The sequence below is a fragment of the Bufo gargarizans genome, chromosome 2 (genome assembly GCF_014858855.1).
Source record: "Bufo gargarizans isolate SCDJY-AF-19 chromosome 2, ASM1485885v1, whole genome shotgun sequence".
Classification (NCBI taxonomy): Eukaryota; Metazoa; Chordata; class Amphibia; order Anura; family Bufonidae; genus Bufo; species Bufo gargarizans.
Genome location: NC_058081.1, coordinates 495,240,166 through 495,259,531, shown reverse-complemented (window position 1 = coordinate 495,259,531; position 19,366 = coordinate 495,240,166). Strand labels below are relative to the sequence as shown.

Sequence of the window (19,366 nt, the reverse complement as noted above, 5' to 3'; positions counted from 1 at the left end):
GATAATATGGAGTATCGCTGTACTAGTGACATCACACATAATACCTCATTAGACGTGATAATATGGAGTATCGCTGTACTAGTGACATCACACATAATACCTCATTAGACGTGATAATATGGAGTATCGCTGTACTAGTGACATCACACATAATACCTCATTAGACGTGATAATATGGAGTATCGCTGTACTAGTGACATCACACACCGCTCGTTATTTCACATAATGCACTTGAATACATGGGACCACTCTCGTCTCCATAGCAACACCAGGGATGCCAGAGTAGCGATCTCTATTAGAGCCCCGCCTACTCGTCTGTGGTGTGACCTCTCAGCGGGGTGTGATTGGTCTGGTCTCTCGCCATGATGTCACTTCCGCGTGCGCCATCTTGGGGGTGGATGCGAACAGAGAATTGTATTGTAGGGGGAAAAGGAAGAATGGCAGAGAACGGCGCTGCGGGAGATGGGTGTGAGTAACGACGGCCTGTGACGTGTGCCCCGTGGGATTATATAGGGCTCTTGTTAGAATTAGGGCACGGGTGTTTGCATCTGGCTGTGTCGGGCCCACAAGTCCCAGCATGCTGCTTCTCTTTATGATCTGTCAGTGTTCTGAGCCCCCAGATGATAACAATCACTGCGACATATTACCAACAGTCTTATCTTAGCATCATATTGCAGTGATTATTGAAACATATCCTGGTGAGAATCTCCCTGCCAGGTGGAGGGGCACAGGTAGCGCAACCCACACTAGTGGCAGGTCAGGTGGAGGGGCGCAGGTAGCGCAACCCATACTAGTGGCAGGTCAGGTGGAGGGGCACAGGTAGCGCAACCCACACTAGTGGCAGGTCAGGTGGAGGGGCACAGGTAGCGCAACCCACACTAGTGGCAGGTCAGGTGGAGGGGCACAGGTAGCGCAACCCATACTAGTGGCAGGTCAGGTGGAGGGGCACAGGTAGCGCAACCCACACTAGTGGCAGGTCAGGTGGAGGGACACAGGTAGCGCAACCCACACTAGTGGCAGGTCAGGTGGAGGGGCACAGGTAGCGCAACCCACACTAGTGGCAGGTCAGGTGGAGAGGCACAGGTAGCGCAACCCACACTAGTGGCAGGTCAGGTGGAGGGGCACAGGTAGCGCAACCCACACTAGTGGCAGGTCAGGTGGAGGGGCACAGGTAGCGCAACCCACACTAGTGGCAGGTCAGGTGGAGAGGCACAGGTAGCGCAACCCACACTAGTGGCAGGTCAGGTGGAGGGGCACAGGTAGCTCACCTCACACTAGTGGCAGGTCAGATGGATGGGCACAGGTAGCGCAACCCACACTAGTGGCAGGTCAGGTGGAGAGGCACAGGTAGCTCACATCACACTAGTGGCAGGTCAGGTTGAGGGGCACAGGTAGCTCACCTCAAACTAGTGGCAGGTCAGGTTGAGGGGCACAGGTAGCACACCTCACACTAGTCTCAGGTGGAGGGGCACAGGTAGCTCACATCACACTAGTGGCAGGTCAGGTGGAGGGGCACAGGTAGCTCACCTCACACTAGTTTCAGGTGGAGGGGCACAGGTAGCTCACCTCAAACTAGTGGCAGGTCAGGTGAAGGGGCACAGGTAGCACACCTCACACTAGTCTCAGGTGGAGGGGCACAGGTAGCACATCTCACACTAGTCTCAGGTGGAGGGACACAGGTAGCACACCTCACACTAGTCTCAGGTGGAGGGGCACAGGTAGCTCACATCACACTAGTCTCAGGTGGAGGGGCACAGGTAGCTCACATCACACTAGTCTCAGATGGAGGGGCACAGGTAGCTCACATCACACTAGTGGCAGGTCAGGTTGAGGGGCACAGGTAGCTCACCTCACACTAGTGGCAGGTCAGGTGGAGGGGCACAGGTAGCGCACCTCACTCTAGTCTCAGGTGGAGGGGCACAGGTAGCTCACATCACACTAGTCTCAGGTTAGGTGGAGGGGCCAAGGTAGCACACCTCACACTAGTGTCAGGTCAGGTAGAGGGGCACAGATAGCTCACCTCACACTAGTGGCAGGTCAGGTGGCAGGGCACAGGTAGATCACATCACACTAGTCTCAGGTAAGGTGGAGGGGCACAGGTAGCTCACATCACACTAGTCTCAGGTCAGGTGGAGGGGCACAGGTAGATCACATCACACTAGTCTCAGGACAGGTGGAAGGGCACAGGTAGCTCACATCACACTAGTCTCAGGTCAGGTGGAGGGGCACAGGTAGCTCACCTCACACTAGTCTCAGGTCAGGTGGAGGGGCACAGATGGCTCACCTCACACTAGTGGCAGGTCAGGTGGAGGGGCACAGGTAGCTCACCTCACACTAGTCTCAGGTCAGGTGGAGGGGCACAGATGGCTCACCTCACACTAGTGGCAGGTCAGGTGGAAGGGCACAGGTAGCGCACATCGCACTAGTCTCAGGTCAGTTGGAGGGGCACAGGTAGCGCACCTCACACTAGTCTCAGTTCAGGTGGAGGGGCACAGGTAGCTCACCTCACACTAGTGGCAGGTCAGGTGGAAGGGCACAGGTAGCGCACATCGCACTAGTCTCAGGTCAGTTGGAGGGGCACAGGTAGCGCACCTCACACTAGTCTCAGTTCAGGTGGAGGGGCACAGTGCTGATCCTGAGTTACATCCTGTATTGCACTCCAGAGCTGTACTCACTAGTTTACTAGTTGTCATTGCAAAGTCAGCAAGGACCAGTGCATCACCACTGCTGGCCAACCACTGGCCTCAGCAATGATGTGTGTCAAGTATTTTCTTTTTTTTTGTTTTTGTTTTGGACAGCCCCTTTAAATGTACTAAAAGTTGCCATATTATGAAATATTCTCGATTATCAGGCTAAAATGAACATAAAACTGACGAAAACGGCAAATAAAGCATGAATACAGAACCTTTAAATGTGTTCTTTATACTTGCGGGTTGTCACAATTTCTAGCTAGTTACACGCCGGACTAAATGTATTTTGTAGCTGGATATACTGAATGTGCAGAAGTATAGATTGATAATCCAGCACTCGTCTCCACAAGATAAGGCCGCATGCACACGGCCGTTGTGCGGCCATTCTGTAATTCCATTCCGTTGCGGTCCCCAATGCACGGGCAACATCTGTGCAGCGTGCCGGACCCACTCAACTTGAATGGGTCCGTGGTCTGTCCGCACCGCAAAAAAATATGACTTGTCATTTATCTGCGGTACGGAAAGTAACACCACGAAAGCACTCCGTAGTGCTTCCGGTGTTCCGTGATGCGAGGTCTACGCGGCCGTGGATTGCTGACCCGCTGTTTGCGGGCCGCCCAACGGCTGTGTACATGAGGCCTAATACTGAGTCTAATCTAACCACTAGGAATATCTGATAATTCGGCACCAGTTCCTTCTGTCTGACTTACAAGGGTTTGACCATGTGTCCTTCCCCGCAGCAGCCAGACCATGAACGGATTTCACCCGCCACATAACGCGGAGCCTCGTCTTCCTCTGCCGTGTCCTCCTCTCTGTCCAGGATCAAGATTCATGTGAGGATGACAGGAAAGACTGACACAGGTAACGTCTGCTTGGGTCTGTAGTAGAGTTCTGCTGATATTAACTAGTGTGGGGTGGTCCCCAAAAGAAGAACCCAAGTAGCGTCAGATTTACCACAGCATTCTCCATCTGCTTCATCTCCCCTTGTGCCAGTACATGCTACAGAGGCGAAGGGTCGCTGTCATTATCTTAGTACATGTGGAATGGATACATTGCACGTATAAGGCTACTTTCACACTGGCGTTTCTGGGTCCGCTTGTGAGATCCGTTTTGGTCTCCATTGCGTTTTCTAGACGGTCACTAAAACGCAGCTTGCAGCGTTTTGGTGACCGTCTGACGATACGGAGCCAAACGGATCCGTCCTGACTTACAATGTAAGTCAATGGGGACGGATCAGTTTTTCACTGACACAATATGGTGCAATTGAAAACGGATCTGTCCCCCATTGACTTTGAATGTGAGTCAAGACGGATCCGTTTTGACTTAGACTTTATTATTATTTTTTTTTATGAATAATGCAAACTGATCCGTTATGAACGGATAGAAGCGTTTGCATTATCGGTGCGGATCCGTCTGTGCAGATACCAGACGGATCCGCACCAAACGCGAGTGTGAAAGAAGCCTTAGGGGATAGCGGCATCTTCCTGCCTTTCCAGCAGCTTATTATTACCCTTGCCTGTCTGCAGTCTCTTTTTCCATGTTTAGAATCCCTCAAAAATACATATAGGCTAATACAATAAGTACTAGACACGGGGAAGGGTAGGAGGGGGATGCAGCTGCAGTTTTCTTTACCGGTGAGACTGCCTTGTCTGGGTGGGGTGGAATATTAACTGTCTATGTTCCGCAGCCTTGAACGAGACTGCATGCTGTGAGAGTGGAGAACATGTTCCAGTCTTTCACCCACAGGGGAAGGGGTTGCAGGAGAAGACATCTGAAGCAGAGAGGTTGTCCGCTGTATGCAGAGCTGGTACATTGACTATCCGCTGTATCTCACTGACCCCTGCATTGTCTCTACACAGAATGAATGACTTGAACTTGAACGCCGTGGGCATGGACCAGCTGAGTGCTTCCTCAGTAGCCAACACCCTGCCGGTCTCAGGAGGTCACCTCTGTCTGACAGCTTCACCGCCACACAGTGCTCTCACCACACCAGGTAAATAAACCACAAGGTATCTATACCATGTCCACAAGGAGGGATAAGTGGATGATGTAGTGTCTTATCCATGTTTTCCTATACCCTTCCTGTCTTTGCAGGTTTACCAGTGGCTATTCCTAACCTTGGGCCATCTCTGAGCTCACTCCCCTCTGCTTTGTCAGTCATGCTTCCAATGGGAATCAGTGAGCGGGGAGTCATGTGTGGTATACCAGAACGGAACTACACACTACCACCACCACCATACCCCCACCTGGAAAGCAGCTACTTCCGGCACATTCTCCCGGGTATTGTATGTTTGTTGTGGAATATTTGCAGAATTTGTGGCTGACAGGTAGAGATACTGTTAATGGTGGGACTGGAACCAAGTAAGGGTTTAAAATCCACACCAACTGGGAGAAGATCTATGCTGCCTCTATTTTCTTCTGCAGCAGCCACTACTGGCAAAATGTGGTATTACATGCACCCATCCAAATGAATAACCTAATAATGTATTGTTGCCTTGAGGCCACCAAAATGGGAGTCAGTCTACCCTTTTGGGGGTCCCAAGTTGTGGATTCTTCCTTTTCTGAAATCTGTATACCCTAGCAGGGTTTACCCAATTAAGACAATACACATAATGTTCTCTATTTGTATTTTACCTTTGTTTAACCCCTTCCTGCATTATCATGTAAATAGATAAAGCCTGCACATTACTATCTCACAGGCACCACCACTGGAGAATTGGTTTTGGTTGATACCCAGTTTTCATCAAAAGCACAAGTGATTAGAAATTACCGCTGGTTAACCCTTTTAGCTCTGCAGTTGGCCCGCAGGTTTGTCCAGTGTACCTGCTACAGTACACGGATCGTGGGATTGTCTTCTACCATAAAAAAACATATACATGTAAAGGGTATGGAAACCTTTGACATGGAAGAAAATTATGTTTACATATATTGATGGTTACCTTCAGTAAAAAAAAAAGTTGGGCTTAGTTGCAGTCTTCATTCCTTATCAGACTCCCTGATATGCAGCTTACAGCCTTTACCTGGTGTGTTGGTGCTATGGGCAGTGAGGGTGTACCCACTATGCTAACCAAATGGTTCGACTTTGGTCTAGTCCCGAGTGCATTATCCTGGCAGTCCCCTGGTATTCACCCTTTAACCCCTATACAGGGATTTGACTTTCACTGCGGGGGGGTCTGGTAGAGTTCGTGAAACCAATCTGAAGGTCAGGGCAGGCAGCACAGGATCAGTACAGTGAACAGGCACAGGTTAGGTATCAGAGGCTCTGTACGGTAAAGAGGCACAGGTCAGGTTAGGTGGCAGAAGGTCAGGATGCTGGAATCAAGCAGAGGTCAGTACACAGACATACAAACGGATTATAGCTGTTTAACAGGCTCTAGCAAGCCAGAGAGACCTAGCAAGATCCATAGTGACAAATTGCTGAGGCAAGGAGTGGAACAAAGAGCACCCTTTTATAGCCCAGGCTGATGAGCAATTGGAAACAGCCTGGCTGCAGCTCACAGCAAGAGATGGTTAACCCTTGCAGTACTGCAACTCAGGTGAGCTACAATAAATATATATGCACAGGACAGTGGCAGCCATGAACTGCCATTGTAACAGCTGGATGTGAGGGTTGTCTGTCCAGGATGCTGCTGCCTTCACATGCACATCACAGCTGCATTTCTAGACATAATTCCCCCCTTATGTAGTGATTGTGGAAATTATGTGCGATTTCCCCTTTCTCTCTACACTTTCACACATACTAGGATGCACTGCTTTAATCCTAATATGTGATCTGACTTCTTTGAAAACCGGAATGCCTTACCCCCTCTCAACACTCTGCTATGCTATGTACAACCCCTCCCCCCCTATGCAGAGAGCCTGGAGCATTGTACTTTCAGGTCTATGTTGTAATCAACAGGGCAGTCAGCTATGTGAAGTAGTTGCACCGACACTGCTCAGCAAAATGATAGACAATTAGTAAAAAAAGACCCTTGGTTAAGTTGCAAATAAACATTTTTAGGCCATGTGTATTTGCATAGTCATCATACAAAACATCTTTATTAATAGTCAGTTAAATGTGTTTTTTTTTTCCGGGGTCACATCAGGAGGTCCTGGGGATTTATCAGAATCCCCCCCACTATACAGATCCTGACCAGTAGTCTCTGGCATATAAAAAAAAATTCCCAAAAATAAGAAAGATGTCAGTTGAGTTGACTTCTCCAGAGGTAATAATCTTCTTTTTCTTACTTTTCAGGCATCTTATCGTATCTGGCAGACCGCCCCCCTCCTCAGTACATACATCCCAGTTCATTGAATGTTGACTCTAGCGGTGGCCTCACCATATCCACCAATAATCCTTCTCTAGACCCTTACCAGTCTGGGAGCTCTGTTGGACTGGAGGTAGGAATAGTATCTCTGGACTCGCGCTCGGTGGGTGGACATACTGGGCAGAGCTTGCACCCCAGTGATGGTCATGAGGTGGCACTAGATGCAGGGATTAGCATGGATAGTGTCTCCCGTGTGAACAGTCCTATTACAGCTGACCGCATTCCTGAAGAGCTGACAATAGAGGGGGTGACTGGGGATCATGGACAGATCACCAGTGTGTCACGTCCTCATGAACCCCTTACTGTGGATGCCAACCTACCTCCTGATGCTGTGGGTCATGGTGGAGTCCTGCCATTGCACAGCGGATCACTGGAGCTTCCTGTTGTCATGGAGACAGAACATCACATGGGCACCAGGTCCAGCATGTCGGAAAACTCTCTTACGGACGCCATTCACACTGTGGCCTTGAGCAATAACCCTGTCAGCGTGGCTCTTTCTACCTCACACCCGCTCTCCTCCCTGACCTCGGTGTCTTTACATGGGAACAGCATCAGCTTGGAGCCTGTCACAGTAACCTCCATAACATCAGATGTCTCCCTGCCTGGTGCACACGTGGATACGGGCAATCTGACTTTCGTTCCAACCTCTCTACAGATAGACTCCAACTCTAACAAGGAAAACATGGCCACCCTGTTCACAATCTGTGAGTAGGTTCCCAATAATATCTTTTTGTGATGATTTTGAGAAAAAAAAAAATAAAGGTAAAAATTCTCCTTAGCTTAGACTTTTCTGTAAGGCACAGATGGCATTTTGCTGTCTCATCGGAGGAGGTATGACCCTTAGAATGAGGGGGCTGCAGTGCTCAAGAACATTTCAGATACAGATCAGACACTAATTCGTTTTTTCATGTGAACTGCCATTGGTGTCTATACTGTATGGCATGCTCATGTGCAGTTCTGATGGTAACATTCATCCGTTCTGGGTTGTCCTATTGGGATACAAGCCACTAGCGACTGCCGTATTGTCTAGCAGTTGGTTAAAGGGGTTGTGTCACTTCAGCAAGTGGCATTTATCATATAGAGAAAGTTAATACAAGCCCCTTACTAATGTACTGTTATCATCCATATTGCTTCCTTTGCAGGCTGGATTCATTTCTCCATCACATTATACACTGCTTGTTTCCATGGTTACGACCACCCTGCAATCCATCACCAGTGGCCGTGCTTGCACAATATAGGAAAGAGTTTTGGCCTCTTTGGTGGCCGGGACCATGGGAGCTCACAAAGGCTGGTGCTTTTTCCTGTAGTGTGCAACCACGACCACCGCTGATGGATTGCATGGTGGTCGACTCGTAACCATGGTTTTTCAGTTTGCGTGTCATGGATTCCCTGAAGGATTTGGCCCATTGAATGGAGCTAAATTGTGAGCTGACACCCGTTTCCGATTCCTGTGGCGTCTGTCCGGACATTACACCAAGAAAGGACGTGTCCTTCCTTGGCACGTACGGTGCTGTAAGGAAATTAGACCCTTTGCTAAGTACCCCTGGTACCGGACTTCGGTGGTCAGCTTGGGTTAAGTCTTATCTGACGCCAGGAGAATGAACTTGTCAGATATTACACAAACACGTGTCTGTTCAAATTCACTCTGATTTGATTGTCCTTCAGTTCAGCCTTTTATTAGGCAGAGAGTATAATTTTCATAGTAACAGCATTAACCAATCATATGTAGACACATATAGGCTGGTAAATATTAAGCTGGAATGACCTTGTAAAGCGTGACTGTCTTCACTAGAAATGAGGAATTTCAAGAAACTGTCCAAGGACAGAGAAAGAAACCCAAATTCCAGTGGGGGAACTTGAAACAGTTCATGAACAAGATGCTATCACAATACATATTGTTAGAACAGACAAAATGGAGTCACATATATCCCTTCAATCCCCTCTTAGAACCTTAAATATCTCATATTATATGGTTCTCTCTTATCTTCTGTCTATATGATTTCAGATATTTCATGTATCCACTGGGTGTGTTATCCTCATTGTCAGTGGTTGGCTGGCGGGTGGTTTGGTAGAAAGAGTTTGTGGCATTGGCGACTCCTCTCTCTAGCAATTTCCTAATACATGGTATGACACATAATGAAAATGCAGCAATGACAATAATGATTACAAGGATAATAATGCCTAGTTGTGCTTACGCCTGCTTCTAATTAGTAAACCAACCAAAGTACTGATCCCAGGGATTTGTAATACCTGAGTTATTTTTCAATTAAACAGACAGATCTTTTGTATAGCAACGGTTACCTTACCATTGGGATCTGTGTTGTTAGGTATGAAGGTGAGCTCAGCTGCCTGCTGTGTTGAGTGTGGATGCTCATGAGTGGTGTGCTAAATGGTGTAATGTCCCATTGTGAAAGTGGTTGCTAATTCTACCATCATTGCACAGGCTGCAAGGGAACGCAGACATGCCGGCATCCCCTGGCCAGAGGTGGGCATTACCTTTGAGAAAAATGCACAAGGATGCAACTTGCCTCCGTGTTCTTGTGTCAGTACCCCCGCCATGGTTTTACAATTTTGGCGTGCAAACATGTGGACGGGCATATTATAGTCAGGGAGGCCCAGCCCTGGACTCGACATGAGTGAGCATATCAGATAATCAAATGTATTGTACATTTCAGAAGACTATTTAATCAGATCTGGATTTTTCTTGCAGAGTGGCTTGCCTCAAAACATTGTCATAATAGGAGCAATCAGGAATCCATTGTCTACAGTAGTTTATCATACCAAGGAAAGATAACATTTATTTCTTGGTGTGCGGGGTGACCAGGCCCGCAATAGACTGGGCTCTCTGTGCTAATTCTCCTTTCACCTTTTGTGAGGACAAAGCCCAAGTATTCAACCTGCATTTTACACCATTGCATTTTCTTAAGTGCCACTTTGTGACCACATCCTGACAACAATTGTAACAGTGATAAACCATCCTGAAATCTGGCCTCCGCTGACATGCTACACCATAACAAATCATCGACATATTGCAGCAGCACAGAACCTTGGGGGGGTACCATAGTTTTAATGTGGCTTGGAGGGCTATGCTGTACACTACAGGTGAATCAGCGTATCCCTGGGGCATTCTGCACCAGGTCAGTTGACGTCCGTCAAAGGAAAAGGCAAAAAGTAGTCTGGTTGCCTTATCAACTGGGATAGAGAAGAAAGCATTCTTCAGATCTATCACACTGAAATAGACAGCGTCTGCAGGAATTGCAGAAAGAAGTGAATTGACATCTGGGACAATACGAGCAATGGGCACAATGATATTATTTATTGCCCTTAAATCTTGTACAAAGCGGGTAGTGCCATCTGCCTTTGTTACTGGATTTACGGGCGTGCTGGAGGGTGAAATCACCTCTTCCAGGATTCCTTTGTTTAAAAATTCCTCGATCATTGGCCTCAAGCCCTCAATTTTCTCTGTGGACAAAGGGTATTGTTTCTGAAACACTGAGATGACACCTGGTTTCACAGTAGCTTTGTAAGGTGTGCAATCTATGAGTCCCGTGTCATATTGATTTGGGGACCATAATGCAGGGTTAATGTTGTTAAGTTCTGGATGGTCCTTGCAAGAATCAGTGGTACGGGTGTAGAGATTGGAATGAGATCTGAGTGTACTCTTATGCCCTGATTCTTTGCTGATACTTGCAAGTCATGCTTAATGCCCTTACAGGCTGACTGGGCAATTTGGTATAATGCTGAATACATGATCTATGATGTATTCCCTGTCCATGGTCTCGAGTGGTAGTGAGTCAGTTTTGAATTTTTATTTTTTTCAAAACCCCATTAATTCCCATAGGGGGCCTCAGATTTTCTCAATGGTCCTTTGTACAAATCTTTACTTAACACACTTGAGGTTGCACCGCTATCTACCATGAATCCTACTCTCCTTCCTCCCACTCTGTCATCTAAGTCCACCCCTTTTAGTCAGACGCTGTGGTCCTCCTTCTGTCCGTCAGTAGTGTCCCAGCTGTCCATATGAACAGAGCTCTGATGTTAAGCACAACACTTAACATGTAACACGTAACTTCAAACATTAAAACAAACAGATCTGACAATACAGACATGAACACACAAAGGGCCCATAAGAAACTTTTCATTGACTTCAATATAAAAAAGAAATGTACAGCTCAATCAACACTGTTGGCACCAATAAAAAACTAAAATCTTTCAAGAAAAATAAAATAAAATTCTCAATGCGATATATTATTTAAAAACAAATATCGTACTCCATACGCATTCACATTTTCATGTACTCCTTTTCACAAACTGCTCATAACCACACCCTTATACATAAAATATGAATTGCATACACAGCTCTGCTAAAAACATCCATCAGTCTTCACACATTTTTGACTCAACTACAACTTAAAGCCACACCCATTCACATTCCACTGAATCATTTATGTCTTCCAAACCAGCCACACAGTTTTCTTTCTTTCATCCCAAAAACTTGCAGCATAAACAAACACAGCTTTACTGGAAACAGCCACACCACACCCAGAATTGCTGATGGTCTATATGTCGCTGTTGTACTGTGTTTTCCAATGTCTTCTGGTCTTCACTCTGTGATTAATCAACTCTGATAAGAAAACAATATACATGTTATAATCCTACAGTAATTTTGTTAAACCCAAATCATCTTGTATGTCAGGTGGTCTTAGTTAGTGTTGCACATATATAATAATTTTGTTAAAAGCTAGATTCCCACATTACACTGCTTGGGAAAGAAGAAAGAAAATTATTGAACAATTCTTCCTCTTGTATAATGTTATTACACATATAACATCACTTACTCTGCATGATTCCCTCCCCCTTTTTTTTTGCCTGCTTCTCTTATATCAGGAATGTTTCTATGTTAATGCAGGGGAAGTGAATATCTGTGGCTCACACTAGGTACAGTACTTATCCATTAACTGACCATCTTTTACTGCTCTAATCTCTAATGCTAGGGCTATGGGTCTTCCCTTTTTAAATACACACATATCATTAGTGTAACAAAACTGTTAATTTCTGAACATTTAACACAAGCGCCTTTCTGATTGCAGACACTGGGGCACGTTCTTTCTTGCTAGTGCCATCAATTAACTTCCTGACACTGCTCTGTTTTCTCACTCATTAGATCCCCCCCTTCACCATCACAGGGGTTCTGATATCCACAGTCTGTAAGCTCTAACTTCACAGATTCTTACAGATTTTCATCCCTGTTGCCAGCCAGGCGACCTGCTGTCTGGGGCTACACTTTCTCTGTAACATTCTTTTTCACATTTTAACTTTCAATTCTCCATTAATATCACATCCTGCCAAATTGTCTACCCATGGGTTAACTAGGAAGTAATTTGTGGGACTACACCGTGCAACATAAACTTTACATGTTTCTCCCGTCTCAGGTTTGGGGTAATCTGTTTTTGACCCTTCTCCTCCCATGTTGGTATTCTCAGTTCAAAGAATAAGCGAGACAATCGCTGTCAGGACTGGCTGTACTGAACCGTAAAGGCTCCGGCAAATCCTGTCAACTGATCAACGGAATCGTATCTTAATGTCTCTCTGTATCCTTTGAACCCCTATCGACTATTGCTGCTTTGAACCGCCACTTGCGTTCATTATCTCCGGGTCAATGGATTTCTCCTAGCCGAAGAAGTGGGGCGTCTAGCGGTCCTCCACAACAAAAACTATTTTACACGTTACCAGCGGTGAAAACAGAATGAATTAACAGTGGGATGTGACCGTACACTTACCACCCAGTCAATATCTCACACAGACAGATAATCTTATCACTTCTAAGACACTTATACTATATAACACAGAAAATCCACGGCACTCCTTGAAGTAAAAAACGTGCAATTTATTCACACATGTCAGAAAAGACAACGTTTCGGTTCTCTCACAGAACCTTTTTCAAGTCAGGTGGCACCTGACTTAAAAAAGGTTCTGTGAGAGAACCGAAACGTTGTCTTTTCTGACATGTGTGAATAAATTGCAAGTTTTTTACTTCAAGGAGTGCCGCGGATTTTCTGTGTTATTTACCCGGTCCTGCATCGAGGGATCACTGCAGGCACCGCTACAGCTACAGCTGCATATTGAGGAGTGCTGCCTGACCTTTTCTATGGATATATATATAAGAGTTAATCCAAGCTTGTAATCTTCTGTTCCCTGAACAGTATTTTTTAGTGCACTTTCATCTATCTGTGGTGATGTGGACTCCTGGAGTCCCCTTTTAATCACCTTTGGCTCCCTTGTCGCCTGTGTCCCTGACACAGCAACCTCCCAAAGTCTTTAAGTAGATGGTTCAACTTACTTGGGTTGAGACGTGGCCAGTCCCCTCGGATCAGACGGAGGACAAAATCGATGTCTTTCTCACTGGACCCGAGGATGACCCTCTCGATCCTGGACACGAGCCCCCAGATCTGTAAGGAAATTGGACCCTTTTGTATGTACCCCTGGTACTGGACTTCGGTGGTCAGCTTGGGTTAAGTCTTATCTGGCGCCAGGAGAATGAACTTGTCAGATATAACACAAACACGTGTCTGTTCAAATTCACTCTGATTTTATTGTCCTTCAGTTCAGCCTTTTATTAGGCAGAGAGTATAATTTTCATAGTAACAGCATTGACCAATCATATGTAGACACATATAGGCTGGTAAACATTAAGCCGGAATGACCTTGTAAAGCGTGACTGTCTTCACTAGAAATGAGGAATTTCAAGAAACTGTCCAAGGACAGAGAAAGAAACCCAAATTCCAGTGGGGAACTTGAAACAGTGCATGAACAAGATGCTATCACAATACATATTGTTAGAACAGATAAAATGGAGTCACATATATCCCTTTAGTGGCTATAAACTGCAATTTCATGAAGTGCAGCACAGCTTCCCATTGAAAACAACAGAAGGTAGATTCAGTGCTGCCGGTGACTTTTTGAAAGGTTCAGCGGCAACTTTCACCAGCAAAAAAAACAATGTGAATTGGGCATAAGGATACTATTAAATGTAAGTTCCTTTGTAGGAAAAAAAACTAAACTACACAACGCTACATAACCCCACATATTTGGTATCCCCTTCACCATCACAGCACATACTGTAGATATCATAAGCTTTATTGTAGTCAGCAAAGAACAAAAAACATGACAGAAAATGAAATGAAAAGTAAGACTGTAAAAACAGTATATGTAGAAAAGACAACTTGCCCTGCTGAAAAAAAGAGAACAAAGTTCTTTATCACTGTTAATGTAAAAATGGAGAGAAAAAAAAAAGTTATTCTGGAATGATGAGAGGGAAACAAATAGGTTGTCCTGAAGGGGTTAATTGCTGCCTACAATGTGGTATTCAGTGTTTTTTTTTACCTCTGTTTGCAGGGTGTACTTTGTGTAACCGGGCGTATCCCTCTGACTGCCCTGAGCACGGCCCAGTCACCTTCATACCAGACAACCCCATTGAGAGCCGGGCGCGCCTGTCGCTTCCCAAGCAGCTGGTGCTGGGACAGTCGGTGACAGAAGCAGAAGTAGGTAAGAAATGAGTTAAAGCTGTAATTTATGACATTGGCAAGAATTTTACATTTTAGAGGTCTTCTTGGTTTTTAAGGAGTCAATCGGAATTTAGAACTCCAAATCCCCATACATTTAAATGATAAAATTCTGTCTACCTGCAGCCACCACTAGGGGGAGCTTACTGCATACTGTTTATATAGTACATTGACTTTCTGATAAACATAGTACATAAGGCCGAAAAAAAGACATTTGTCCATCCAGTTCGGCCTGTTATCCTGCAAGTTGATCCAGAGGAAGGCAAAAAAAAAAACCTGCGAGGTTTTCCCCACTTAAAGAGGACCTTTCACTTGTATAAACTTTGTGAACTGAGTATGCTGCCATATAGAGCGGCGTCCGGGGATCTCACTGCACTTACTATTATCCCCGGGCGCTGCTCCGTTCTCCCGTTATAGGCTCCGGTACCTTTGCTCCATAAGTTATAGTAGGCGGGTCTTCCCTTGTCCTGTGGGCGTCTCCTTTTCCTAAGCTGCAGCGCTGGCCAATCGCAGCTCACAGCCTGGGAGTTTTTTTTTCGGCGATCGCAGAAAACTGCAGGTCAATTCAGACCTGCGGTTTGCTGCGTTTCCGGTCCATTCGGGTCTTCGGTGACCCGATGAACCGGAAAAAGACTGCGATCGGTGGCGTGATTACACACCACCAATCGCAGTACGAAGATTTGGAGAGGCAGTGCTGGCCGTGGTGCTGATGCCTGCTCTCCAGGGTGCTCATTGGTGCAGGGAGAGAGGTGCGCATCAGCACCCTGCAGCACAGTCCTCACCAGGCTCCTGCCACTTGCCGCCTACCTAAAGTTGCGGTCTACTTGGTACAGGTTGCCTTGTACAACGCTTTTGTACTATTCCGAAGCGCTGGCAGCACAGGGACATTCCTCCAATTCTATGAGGCAGTCCTCAAGGACCTGATCTTTTCAGACCGGGAAAGAGCAGGCCGGAGTACCTTGGGAATTGGAGGCGCCCGGATCGTCCCTTGCCAACATTTTCCAGGTGTGGTCCCCCATACTGGAAAGAAGGGACGAACCCAAAAAAGATGCAGAGTGTGTCACAGGAGGGGGATATGGAAGGACACCACCACTCAATGTGACACTAGCCCCGATCATCCAGGCCTCTGCGTTATCGATTGCTTCAGGGAGTATCACACTTCTATGGAGTACAACATTTTTATAATCCTCAACAGTCCCCTAGAGAACATGGCTCTCAGACTTTGGAGACGCAGAAACAATTTTTTTCCCCAAAAAATATTAGGTTTAGTGCAGGCATCCTCAAACTGCGGTCCTCCAGATGTTGTAAAACTATAACTCCCAGCATGCCCAGACAACCTACAGCCATTAGCAGGGCATGGTGGGAATTGTAGTTTTACAACATCTGGAGGGCCACAGTTTGAGGATGCCTGCTTAGTGTCTCCAAAGTCTGAGAGCCATACATATTGGGCATCGCCGCGTCCGTAAAAATCTTCTCTATAAAAATGAACAGCGTAAATAAAAAAAATAAAAAAGTGTTAAAAAAAGCCATTTTTTTGTCACCTAACATCACAAAAAGTGTGATAGCGAGCGATCAAAATGTCATATGCGCCCCCAATTAGTGCCAATATAACCGCCATCTCAAGCAAAAAATTAGCCCCTACATTAGATAGTCGCCCAACAAAAAAATAAAATAAATGTAGCTCCCAGGCTATGGAGATACAAAAATATTTTTGGGGGGTTCCTAAAATGATAATATAGTGTAAAATCTAAATAAATTCTAAAATGTAAGCATATTAGGTATCGCCGCGTCCGTAAGAATCTGCCCTATAAAAATAACATTTGACCAAACCCCTCGGATGAACAGCGTTCAAAATATAAAATAAAAACGATGCCAAAACACCAATTTTTTGGCAAAATTTCCATTTGAATCCTTTTTTTCCGGTAATAAAGCAAGGGTTAACAGCCAAACAAAACTAAATATTTATTGCCCCGATTCTGTAGTTTGCAGAAACACCCCATATGTGGTCGTAAATGGCTATATAGCCACATGGTAGGGCATAGAACGAAGGGAACGCCATATGGTTTCTGGAAGGCTGATTTTGATGGACTGGTTTTTTTGACACCATGTCCCATTTGAAGCCCCCCCTGATATAGCCTAGACTAGAAACTCCAAAAAAGTGACCCTATCTAAAAAACTACACCCCTCAAGGTATTCAAAAGTTACTTTACAAACTTTAACCCTTTAGGTGTTCCACAAAACTAAATAGCGAATGTAGAAACTATTTTGGAATTTAAATTTTTTGTTACCTTGCCTCAAAAAAGTGTAATATAGAGCAACCAAAAATCATATTTACCCCTAAAATAGTCGCGAAACAACAACCACCTTATCCCGTAGTTTCCTAGATGGAGTCACTCTTATGGAGTTTCTACTCTAGGGGTGCATCAGGGGGCTTGAAAGGGTACATGTTGTAAATAAACCAGTACAGCAAAACCTGCCTTCCAAAAACCATATAGCGTTACCCTTCTTCTATGTCCTGCCGTTTAGCCAAATAGTAGTTTACGACCACATATGGGGTGTTTCTGCAAACTACAGAATCAGGTCAACCCATATTGAGTTTTGTTTGGCTGTTAACCCATGTTTTCCAGTAATAAAGTAAGGGTTAAAATGAAAAATTTCCCAAAAAATTTAAATTCCAAAATTGTTTCTCCATTTGCCATTAACTCTTGTGGAACACCTAAAGGGTTAACAAAGTTTGTAAATCCAGTTTTGAATACCTTGAGGGGTGTACTTTCTTAGATGGATTCACTTTTTGGGAATTTCTATTCTAGGGGTGCAAGGGGGGCTTGAAATGGGCAAACCAAAAAAGACAAGGTGGCATTAGCAGGAGGTGCTCAAACCCACATGCAGTCGTGCATATATATAGGGGAGCAAATCCTGCACTTGTGGCCCGTTGCTAATGGCGATCCCCAGCAAAATGCATACGGTGGAGGATGCCCGCGGCGAACCACAAGTACCACAATAGACATCTCACACAAGGTAACAAGTGCGGATGTAATAATCAATATAACAATATAACAAAACAACAACAAATACAGGTGCACTCTGCGGTCTCACTAAACCCTCAAACTGATTTTAAAATTGAGAGATTAGTCAACATGTCCTACGGTGTAGAACATGTCTAAGCCCGGGCACCACGTCAAGGTTTCTCAAGTAGCCCGGGACCTAACACACGGGTTTAGTGAGACCACAGAGTGCACCTGTATTTGTTGTTGTTTTGAAATGGGACATGGTTTAAACAAAACCAGTCCTGCAAAATCTGCCTTCCAAAACCCATATGGTGTTCCCCCCTCCTATGTCCTCCCGTTTGGCCAAACAGTAGTTTAGGACCACATATGGGGTGTTTTTGCAAACTACAGAATCAGGGCAACCCATATTGAGTTTTGTTTGGCAGTTAACCCTTGCTTTTTTCCTGGAAAAAATTGATGATATTGGAATATTTTCCAAAAAAATCTAAATTCTTATATTTTTTTTTGTCCATTTGCCATTAAGTCTTGTGGAAGACCGAAAGGGTTAACAAAGTTTGTAAAATCAGTATTGAATACCTTGAGGGGTGTAGTTTCTAGAATATTTTTTTTGTTTGGATGGTTTCTATTATGTAAGCTTTGCAAAGTGACTTCAGACCTGAACTGGTCCATAAAAAGTGGGATTTGGAACATTTCTGAAAAATTTCTAAATTTGCTTCTAAACTTCTAAGCTATGTAACATCCCCAAAAAATAAAATATCATTCCCAAAATGATACAAACATAAAGTAGACATATGGGGAATGTAACATCATCACAATTTTTGGGGGTATTACTATGTATTACAGAAGTAGAGAAACTGAAACTTTGAAATTTGCAAATTTTTCCACATTCTTGGTAAATTTTGGTATTTTTTTTATGCAAAAAAATTTACTTTTTTGACCCAATTTTAGCAGTGTCATGAAGTACAATATGTGACGAAAAAAGAATCTCAGAAACGGCATGGGTAAGTAAAAGCGTTTAAAAGTTATCAGCACTTAAAGTGACACTGGTCAGATTTGCAAAAAATGGCCTGGTCCTGAAAGTGAAATAGGGCTGTGTCCTTAAGGGGTTAACTACCTTAAGACCGCCTAACGCACGGATGCGTCCAGGCAGCGGTCGATTCATTCCTCCTGGACGCATCCGTGTGTCATCTCGCGAGACCCGAGATTTCGGTCTGAGCCGACCCGCGCATGGGCATTGCGGGCCGGGCAAAAGTTGAAGAACAATTTCGTCACCAGCCTGCCAGCCAATGATCATCGCTGGCAGGCTGGCGATTTTCAAAAACTCAAATCAGAAGCCATCTAACACCTTATATTTATAAATATAAGGTGTTAAATGGCTTCCCTGCTCCTCTGCTGGTCCTTTTCGTCAGTTGGTCTCAGCAGAGGAGCAGGCATCACAGTGAGTAGCACCAAACACTACACCTTAGCCCCAGATCACCCCCCAGCACCCCAATTAACCCCTTGATCACCCCTTCTTGCACCTGTCAATCACCTAGTGAAAGGGAAAAAAGTGATCAGTGTAAACTGTCACTTTTTTTTTTTCACTGGTATTGACTGATAGGTTTTAGGATAGTTTAGGCCCCTTGGTTAGGTAGTTAGCGTCGGTTAGCGCCCAGCCCACCGCACCGCACCGCAGTCACTTATTCGCTGATTAGCGTATCACTAATCACCTTTTGTACTTTTATAGTATCTGTAAGTGATCAAAACTGATCACAGTCAGATCTATAATAGTATTAGTGTCACCTTAGCTCGCCCTCCAC

The 19,366-nt window shown here is 45.2% G+C and overlaps 1 protein-coding gene across 4 annotated transcripts in view; it reads left to right on the top strand.

Moving 5' to 3' along the window:
* The first annotated feature begins 366 nt into the window (after nt 1-366).
* Nucleotides 367-19,366, top strand: part of PRDM4 (PR/SET domain 4) — a 30,939-nt gene continuing 11,939 nt past the window's right edge. Inside the window, exons 1-7 of one of the 4 annotated variants that reach the window (XM_044281199.1) lie at nt 367-468; nt 3,431-3,551; nt 4,378-4,474; nt 4,550-4,683; nt 4,785-4,970; nt 6,925-7,701; nt 14,393-14,542. In XM_044281199.1, the coding sequence (XP_044137134.1) occupies nt 3,530-3,551; nt 4,378-4,474; nt 4,550-4,683; nt 4,785-4,970; nt 6,925-7,701; nt 14,393-14,542 (1,366 nt within the window). In that variant the 5' untranslated portion in view covers nt 367-468; nt 3,431-3,529. The remainder of the gene's footprint in view (nt 469-3,430; nt 3,552-4,377; nt 4,475-4,549; nt 4,684-4,784; nt 4,971-6,924; nt 7,702-14,392; nt 14,543-19,366) is intronic. The other 3 variants (XM_044281200.1, XM_044281202.1, XM_044281201.1) reach the window with 3 other exon arrangements.